This window comes from Brienomyrus brachyistius, chromosome 22 (assembly GCF_023856365.1).
Source record: "Brienomyrus brachyistius isolate T26 chromosome 22, BBRACH_0.4, whole genome shotgun sequence".
Taxonomy (NCBI): domain Eukaryota; kingdom Metazoa; phylum Chordata; class Actinopteri; order Osteoglossiformes; family Mormyridae; genus Brienomyrus; species Brienomyrus brachyistius.
In genome coordinates this window covers 18,387,732-18,397,532 of record NC_064554.1, presented here as the reverse complement: position 1 = coordinate 18,397,532, position 9,801 = coordinate 18,387,732, and the positions used below count along the sequence as shown (strand labels likewise).

Below are 9,801 nucleotides of genomic sequence, written 5' to 3'. Positions count from 1 at the left end.
AATGAGATGTGTTGGATGAGATAGTAAGAGCGAGGTAGGTAATTTGTGCCTATAGAACTTCTGGAAACTCCTTCAGGACTGTAGGAGAAGCATCCAGGTGGCTACATCTGTAATCTGGTTGAAAGAATATCAAGAGTCTGCAATGTTGTCATGGAAGAAAAAGGGGCTGTTTCGAGGAGTGTAATATTTGAAAAAAATTGCGATGTTGAACACTTCCTCGTATGTATATGTATTACTTCCTCACCTCTGTGCTGTTTACTATTAGATGAACGGCATTTCTAAAACAGACATATGCATTAAAGGTTGGCGCGTTCAGACTTTTGACTGGTACTGTACATAACATGATTGTTTTTCTACCCCAAAAGAAAAGTAAAAGAATATAAAAGTAACCAGGACAAGTTCAGATGATTTAATAATCTAAAGCTAAACTGTATATTTTATACATTTCTGCAACCAAATGATAATTCCAATGATGGTAAACATCCAGCCTCCACACAAATCTCGTACACTTTAATAAATATGAAGTTATTTCTTTATAAAACGTGTCACCTCGATCAAAGCCACTTCGTTAAATAAACACAAACTGCAAAACGCATCGACAATTGCAACAGTTTACCGCTGATGTTACTAGGTTTCGCTTGCTTTTTTAACTATGACAAACCTCTTAAAACAAGTCAAACAAAAGCAATCCATAAACGGAAAAACCACTGCATAATTAGTTAAACAAACTCTATAGATTACACACACTGCAAAAAATAAAAACTCCATTAAAAGTCTGAGTGGAAAATCACCCACGCAAGCTGCGGAGGTTAGCATGCACTTGTGTTAGTATGCCGGCGTCAACGTCCGTCCGCTACATCCGAGTCCTCTGGGGCATAGCGGCTGCCGATCGTACCTCCGGAGGTCGCAGCGCCTGGCTTCGGAGACGTGTTAAAACGCTTTATCTATCAACAAAGCCATCACTTGCATAGAGAGTAGCATCACCAGGATGTCACACCTAGTTCTCAGCTACCAACTGGAAAATGGCCGAATCTGCGTTTCATTCACAAATGCAAAAGCCAGAGATCACATTTTATGTACTGCAATTAATCTACTGAGTGCTGGGACTCAGTGACCCTTTCAATGGGACAGGAATCACCGTTTTTTTTAATGAAACAAATGAAGCGGTTACTTTCCACAACTCCTGCAACAAGACAAAGGAAGAGTGGATTAGCGAACTGGCAATACAAGTACAGTGATCAAAGAGAAATATTCCAACCAAATCAATAAGACCCCAGTAAAGCTTCAAAACTACATCAGCGAAAGTTCACCTTTTCTACACCGCAGGTCAGAAAATCAATAAAATCATTACATACGCTACTAATGAGCATAATAAAGATGCAACTTCATGACCTGTGAAGCGAAAATGCTGTTTTGCTTGTTTAAATTGTTGTGTCAGGCGCTGCATTTCAGGATCCGGCAAGTGTAATGAATTTTTCTACCCAAGTGGAACTAAGTGAATGCAATCGCCGGAGCACAACAGCACCCTCTATTGGCGCCTAGTCGCGCGGACCGCGGCTGCTGTGCGGGAATGCAAATAATCTCACCAGTTGCTCCACGCGCTCATATTCGAAGAACTGCGGGAAGCGCGTCTCCAGCAACTCCACGGAGAATCTCATCTTGCCGTCAGTCAGACCTCCCAGGTCTCTCAGACAGCGGCGGAAGTGGTCGTAAGCTTCGCATGAGACGTCCAGGTGCCGGATGGTGAAATTTAGCCTGGAGGCAAAAGAAATCAACTACGACGGTTGGTCTGGACCATGCCCGTGCGCGTCCCTCCCCAGCAGAGCAGCTTACCGTTTCTCAATCGACAGGTAGATGGCGCTGGGCTGGCGGAGGTTGCTTGTGATTCTATACAGTGTCCGGAACAAACCGTCCGTGAGATCCTCATCATAGCACACTGTTGGTGGGCGGGGCACAAAAAGGTTTTAACCAATCCCAAGTCCATCAAGTTTTTTTCCACTTCATAATGACAAAATTTCTTCTTAGTGGGGTGTCTCGTACACTTAGGTCAGGGGTGGAAGGGGGGAGGTTATTTTCAAACACCTACAATCAGCAGCTATCAGCACTGTGGTACTGTCGTGTAGGTCCGCGATCTCCTCCTCCGACCAGCCAAACTCGGAGGCTGCATCTGACCAAGAACAGGATGCAGGAGAGTGGAATTCAGACGAGGGACTGTTCATGCCGTCATTAAAGACATTAAGCGTTTAGGGGTGGATTGAGACCAGGAGGTTGTGGGTCTCTGAGGGACAGAAGATCTGCACAATCATGAGCTGTGCAAAAGTCTAATCTGTGTCCTCAGTTCTTTCTGAAAGTGCTGTTATAAATCTTCTAATACTACGTACAATAATAAAAGTAGGGTTATCTTCCATCGTATAAATAATATCATGTCTTAGCTGTGTAATTTACAATAGTTGCAGGCACCGTCTTTAAGCCTGTGAGGAGAATGAGGGCACCCATCCAGTTTAGTGCAGGAAGTGGATGTTACGCCGTTGTACCTGAAGAGAAATCGTCTCCCATCCAGTCCAACTCACGCACTTTGACTTCACCACCTGTGAGAGCGAAAAGGGAGCGAGAGTCACGATCTGTTGTGGCTCTGGTTCCGTCAGAAAAGGCAGGCAAGCGGCGTGGAAGTCCCACGAAACGACAGCAGGTGGCGACAGCGCCTGATCCCGCTCGCAGTGCTGAGCCATAACAGCGGAAATGCCAAGCTACAGAAATGGAGGCCTGACGTCAAACTAGCGGGAAACTACGCAGGGATTTAACAAGTAGTGCTAACGGGGAGTACTGAGATGACTTAAAACGGAATGATAAGGGGGTACAGCAAAGGCAAATTAATTTCCGAATAAAATTTCAGCAAACCGCTCGTCAACAAACGAGAGTCCATCTGGACGCAGGGCTGTAACATCCCGCATTTTAAGCAAAGTAATCAAGCAGGAAAGCTCAGCCCAGCTCCAGAGAGGCGGCCGGCGTGCGTTTGCTTCACCTTCGGACTCCCAAAGATGCCTGTTCAGAGCCACGTTCCTCTGACACATGCCTAGAAGGTCACGGCCGACATCTAACAGAACACAGAAACATATTAAAAAGTTAAAAAGACAGACATTTCAATTTAAGGTCAGTGTGTTACGCAATATCAAAGATTTACAAACAGCACATTTAACAACACGAGGTGCCTTAAAAATGCACGAACATATATGAATATAAAATTATATAGATGTACAACCCAGTAAACAGCAAGACTGCATGTATGTCTATCAGTGTGTTTGCAGTATGCAACTTACTATATGCTTACTATTTACTATTATTACTTACTATATGTCTACCTTAACTGCTCTTCATCAAGCCTAATATCTGTTCCCCATCTGTTATTCATACTTGAAGTACAAAAAAAAAGGAAATCTCAAGGTCATTTACATTCAGTACACCAGATGGCGATCTAGAGTAAGAAAGTTTACAGAATTTCATAAATAGACATAATAAAGTAGCATAATAAAGTAAAGGAGTTGTTCCTTTGGGAGTTTAAGCTATATTCATAAGCCATGGCTTATAATTAAAACAAATCAGTTTCATGGCCTACATACTTTTTTAAATACTGTGTCTTCTAAAAAATATAAACACAAGTTCCTTGGGAATGACATGGTGCTAATTGCTATTTTTGGGCAGGAAAATCTCTCCAGATCCTTAAACAAAAGTCTACTTTAAAAGGTCCAGCTTTGTAGACGGTGTAATAGTGTCACGTTGCTTTAATGCAGATTGCTGGTGATGCGTCTCGTTTTCAGTCAGAAATGATCCCTCTCCTGTCTGGTCAATGACTCTCATATATGACCTTCCGGGCTGAAAGTCATCCACACATAATGTAGAAATGCACTTTGAATCGCTTATCAGGAAGAACATTACTACACTACCTCAGAGTGAAGAGCTCCTCTGTAATAATTCTGCACATTCAAATAATTGATCCAGGCTTTTCTTTTCTACAAAAGCAGACCAGTACAAAAGGCTATTCTGCCAAACAGCCGACCGAATCCCAGCTGAGTGACGTGCTCAGTCTGCCTCACCTAGTTCAATAATTATTTTCGCAAACAGGCTTCCTTCAGGTTTCTGGAACGTTCTTTTCATGAAGGCAAGCCGCACTCATACGGACAAAGCGATTCGTTGAAACTGTTTTCTTTCTTTTTTTTAACTGCTCTTATCCAAGGTTTCTCCTGTACTTGGAGAAGTTCGTGTCTGAAACAGAGTTTGGCCGGCATACAATGAATAAGCTTCTCAGAGCTGGCAGTGTGGAATCCACCTCATCTTGCTCTCACCAATCTGCAGCGCGCCTGCAACATCGTGCTACGCATATCTGCAGCTAGAGAATTTTTAGCTACATATTTTAGCCCTCAGATAAAAGAAATCTTCTGTATCCATCTTAAGGCTGCATCATGACCTCCACCACCTTCCTAAAAGCCCTCACAGAGACTGGCAATGCCCATCTCTATCTGTACCTGTGCAGTAGACCCGCTTGGCAACAGTTGCCATGGCCAGGCTGGTTAAACCCATTCCAGCGCCGAGCTCGAGGGCCGTGGATCCCTTGAATAGCTCCGGCTGAGAGAGGATGAAGTCGGCCATCAAGAAGGCACCGCGCCACACCTGGATGAGACCACAGGTGTCCATCACATCAGTCACCGTCGCCAGGCAACAGGAGACAGGGCACAAAGGAAGCTAGCGGTACTCACCTGCTTCCCTACATCTTCTAACGGTGTGGCCATTGTATGTTCTACTCAATAGGGGAGAGAGAGAGAGCGAGCGCTCATCAGATTACACATGAACGCAGGAGTGTGCCGCCAAATGTTAAGCGTAGCCAACATGACAGGCCCTTAATAAAACAAGTTAAACTGATAGTGTTTAAATTCTTCAGAATCCAGCATGCTCGGCTCCACGGCATTCTCCATGGTTGTCGTTAATAGTGGACTATTTTTAGCTGGGGAACAATCAGGTTCCTTACTCAGGTGCCTTGCAAGCAATAAAGCTGCTGTCTTCTCATGTATAAACACCACTGCTTCTGCACGCTGTCTCTGCTCCCACTGTAGATGTTTGCTCAAGACCCCACAGGAGATACCAAAGTGCGCAGTACACCAAAGTGAGCCTGTTATTCTAAAGGGGGGGGGGCTCTCTGTCTGCCTCCCATGGTCTTAAAAGCACTGTGTGAGCCTCACCGATTTTAATCACGTCTCTGAAATATTCCTCCTCATCTGCCCACTCTTGCTCCGTAGCTTCGCCCCTGCTGAGAATGGTGGGATTCACCCTGTCACGGATTCTCAGGTCTGGCTCCGGGGTGAGACTCTCCCTGGGCCTCCTGACCACATCCAGATCTCCATCTTCATCCACGAGAGATTTCGGGGGGGTCTGTGTCTCAGGCTGCTCCCCCGCCCCCTCCTTTCCTCCATCCAGGCTGCAAAAGCCCTCGGAACACTGGAGGATCTTGAACCGGGAAACAAAAACTACACAGGGAAACAAGAAATAGTTATTTCTATTCTTAATGGATCATGTGTTTTCATAACATTTTTTTTTATTTCCTCTTGACTTTTTAAAATAATGTATGTGTGTGTTGGGGGAGGGTATGTATATAGTATGTTATGGGAACACTTAGTCCCCACAATATGATAAAAACCTGTTATTTTGACGTTGTGGGGACCGTTTTTAAGTCCCCAAAAGGGGAGACTTTAGAAAAATCTAAAGAAATCTTAAAACTATCCCAGTAGGATAAATTGCAATTTAAAAAAACTAAAAATGCCAAAAATCTTGTATTTTGTTTGGTTACTTATGGTTAAGGTTTGGGCTGGGTGGAGGTTAAGGTTGTCATTGTTGGGATTAGGGTTTTTCCAATGGAAATTAAGGGACGGTCCCCACAAAGACACGGATGTAAACATTATTATCTATCTATTATTATCTATTACCACCAACTGCAAAGACAGGCTGCTGAGATCAGGTTTAATATAAAATGGAGGGCAATATAATACACTGTCAGGGAGTTCAAGGCTTTAAAGCTTGCTAAGGTTCTTATTTCTTACTAGGGAACATCTCACACGCAATCAATGCAGTACATCTGCAGAGGACCATTGATCGTCCTTACAACTAACCCCCTACCTGCTTTTTATTTGTTACACTCGCCCCCAATCAGGACCCAGAGCCAAACCCACCAGAGAACATTCTAACGTTCAAAAGAAGAGAATACAATGCAGAGGCACAACCCAAACTTTCAAAGATGCGGAGTCCAGTTTTAAAACGAACCTGCTGAATTTCAACAGCACGCAGAAGCACAAACAAAACCATTTCCCAAAAACCATGCTAATAACCCCCCCTGGGGTTTTTGGACAGGCCAGACATCACGTTTCGATGCGCCCATGGAAAACTTCAAGAACAGCAGACCTGACAGTTTTACTTCAATCGTACTGAAGCGGATGGAAAGGTCTCCATTGCTGATGCATTTATAGCACGGCGGATGTAAACACAGCGTTTAATAGCCTGCTGGCTGTTCAGCCAAGCAAACGTCCCGCCCACTTAGCCAATGAGATGACGGAGAGATGTCCTTGTTATGTCACGTCCCGAGCTGTGTTAATATACTTATATATATATATATATATATATATATATATATATATATATATATATATATATATATATATATATATATGATTATACATATATATATGATTATAAAGATAAACGTCATTATTCCAGGGGGAAACTCTTGATAAGTTCGGCTCAGTTGGCTGGGAATTGAACCTTTGTCTACTTCCTGTAAGGCAGCTATGCTAACAAGTAAGGATTACAAGTTATGTCCACCAGAGGGCAGTGCAAGAAAACCATCTTGGTCGACTCTGTTTCTGGTCTCACTTGTTTGTATGAGGTAGTGCCATGAAATGTTGAACACTCACCTGCTAATTTTGTAACGTGGCTGCACTATTCTCTATATTCTACCCACTGCTTCACGTCGTATTAATACTTTGCTCTGCCACGTATCACTTTGCTACCTCATGTTGAATGTTGCATTATATGTTGTTACATCTGTCGCAGTAGTTAGCATGTCTTAGTATTACAGCTGTACGATACTGATAGTTTTTTTTTTTTTACAATAACTATATATTGCATGTTAAAAACAAAATTAATTTTAAACGTATACTAGATAATCTTGAAAAGAAAGGATCATTAAAATCGCAAAGCTTGCTAAGTTTTGTTTCCTATAAATGTTCTAGCGAAACGTAAACCGCCCCCCCCCCCAATCTTGATGAATTTTATCACCAATATTTCTAATTACCGGATCTGCATTGAAGAATAACGTCTGCAAACTGTCCCAATGCTTTTAATGTAGCTAATTTTAGATTTTTAATGGAATAATAAAGATTTGCCATAAGATTTCTTTCGTGAGCATTAGAATCAGAGAGCGTGAATGTCACTTTGCATACGACACTGTAGGGGAAACAAACTGCCATTAAAGTTTTAAGACGCTGTACATAGAGGTACACAACAGTGTCCGAAATATTTTTGTCTTGCCTCCGAAAATATTCAGTTTTGAATATCTCCCAGCCACTCATTCTTAAAAAAAATATGCTACTTTAATACTGACTGTACCATGTACAGCCTCGGGCCCATTGCTTCCGGGATAGTCTCTGGACCCCCCGCGACCCAGTAGGATAAGCGGTTTGGAAAATGGATGGATGGATGTACCATGTACAATCGTATAGTTCCGTGACAAAAGGTGACCATACTACGTCATATGCCCTCCTCCGCGTTACCTGGCTGTCCTGCAGCATTGAGGCGCACCATGAGGTGGCGTGCATTGGGCATCAGCAGGTGGACTTCGGAGAGCACAGTGTCACTGCGGAAGGTGACCTGGTCCATATCTGGCCCGGGGCATCAGGACTTGATGGTGCTCCTGGAAGGCAAAGCACCAAGAAAAACTGTATCGTATCTACCCAAGCCTGAACTGGTGGTAAGCTTAATAACACCTCACTCAACAGCACAACCAACAGCACAGCCTAAAAAACGCTTGTTTCTAAAAGGCTCCTCTCTGAGTGCAAAATAAAGTCCATCTACTATAAAAAATTTGGACCAGAACAAGTAAACTGCAAGCAGTTAGATATACGGGTGCAGTCAGATGAATTATTATCACATGGAAGTCTGGAATGAGAACTGTTTCGGAAGGGAATGCGGTTTTTTAGATGCTGCAAGAATTTCAGAATTTTTTTTTTATTTTTTATTCATAGTCCACATAAAATTTTTCACGGGAAACACAGTAAGAGTGCTACTTTTTATCTGGTTTACAATGGGATAAATGCTCTTTTCCGGGAGAACAAGCGATATGAAATCCATGCATTCTGCAGCCCGTCATTTCATAAAATCCTGGGAAACTCAGACTTCACGTCGATTCAGAAAGGCCGCTGATCCCCTTCTCAAATCGATGCAAATCCCTTCTCTTCTACCGTATCGAGCCTTACACATAAAAATTAGGCTGCAAAATACTGGTTAGTATGGAAATCCAAAGCGCCATACCGAGTCGCACTCATTTTATACCACTTACTTTGATAATGTTCTCTAACGCACGCGTTTGCTAACCAAAATCATCAATCTCTCTCTAATTCCCAGTTAGTTTGAGACTCAGAAGACATTGGTAACAGAAAGAGTTTTGGTGAAACTTACGGGGATCTAGCGCCACAAATCCCCGTGGCTGTCAAGTTTCAAATACTTTGCCACACGCCGCCTTCAATCACAAGGGGCACCTAACCAGATATCCGTCGTATTCTCGCAAATTCCCGCAAAACAAGCTGTTGTTCCATAACAGTTATTATTAACGCAAAATTTATGAACAAATCTATTATTCCAACGTCACTCACATTGAAATAACATTTTACAAGTTTTGCCTCTACATGTTAGACGATCGCCTTACACTACAAGGAGCGTCACATTCAATAGGATCCTACCTTGCCAGGGAAACAAGTTATAAAAGGTTCCGCTGAGTTTGGATTTCGACGAAATTTGTAAATCTTACTTTAGATTATGATTTTAAATTGACATTATTTAATATTGTATTTTATTATAATGTTTAGTGTTTGCAATTTGCGCACGATTTATTTCTAAATTTGCCTACGGTACCAGTGAGCCATTAGTCTTTCTGGACAAGGAAATCCACACCTGCTCACACATCGTTAAAGTTTTATATAATACTAGTTTTGTGTGTTATCTTCAATATGAACACCGTACTCTGGTTTTATAACCATCGCAGCCTATGCACAATGATTCATGGTTTCGTATCTGGGAGCATTTATGAGTTTCATCGTTTTTAATAGCAAAATATGCTTATTCACTGCCATAATTATATAAATGAATGGATCCTATTCTATTACAACTGCTATCCGGTACAGGGTCGCAAGAGCTAGACCCTATATGCGGCATAGGGCACCAAAGAGGGCAGGGTTATATTTTCAATTTGAGACAAGTCTGCACACACATTTACATTTATGTAACAGTTTTATTATCTTAAAATAAATTACCTAAATAGTCTGTAGGGTTTGCAAGTTGCCCTGACGATTTTGATGTAGGTTAATTTGATGTAGCTGATTCGGTTTTGATAGATCAATATAAATTTGCTGTAAGAGTTCGTGCATGAGCGTGAGAACCTGAAAGTGGAAGTGCCTGAGATGCATGAGAATTGGTATCCACGAGCAGGAGTTCACATTGGACGAAATGCCAGTACATTGGAGCGCATATACATCTCCTATATAGCCT

At 42.3% G+C, this 9,801-nt stretch overlaps 1 protein-coding gene across 2 annotated transcripts; it reads right to left on the bottom strand.

Moving 5' to 3' along the window:
- Positions 1 to 386: 386 nt before the first annotated feature.
- mettl22 (methyltransferase 22, Kin17 lysine) lies at positions 387 to 8,980 on the bottom strand. Of its 2 annotated transcripts, none has more exons than XM_048992145.1 (11): positions 8,716 to 8,980; positions 7,812 to 7,951; positions 5,232 to 5,516; positions 4,752 to 4,792; positions 4,521 to 4,665; positions 3,023 to 3,094; positions 2,535 to 2,588; positions 2,087 to 2,167; positions 1,834 to 1,936; positions 1,587 to 1,755; positions 387 to 1,183 (listed from the first exon to the last, which is right to left on the bottom strand). In XM_048992145.1, the coding sequence occupies exons 2-11, from the start codon at positions 7,915 to 7,917 to the stop codon at positions 1,091 to 1,093; spliced, it is 1,149 nt and encodes a 382-aa protein (XP_048848102.1). In that variant the 5' UTR covers positions 7,918 to 7,951; positions 8,716 to 8,980; the 3' UTR covers positions 387 to 1,090. The 2 variants fall into 2 exon arrangements, with proteins under 2 accessions (XP_048848102.1, XP_048848103.1); XM_048992146.1 differs by having other exon boundaries at positions 8,910 to 8,977.
- Positions 8,981 to 9,801: the final 821 nt, after the last annotated feature.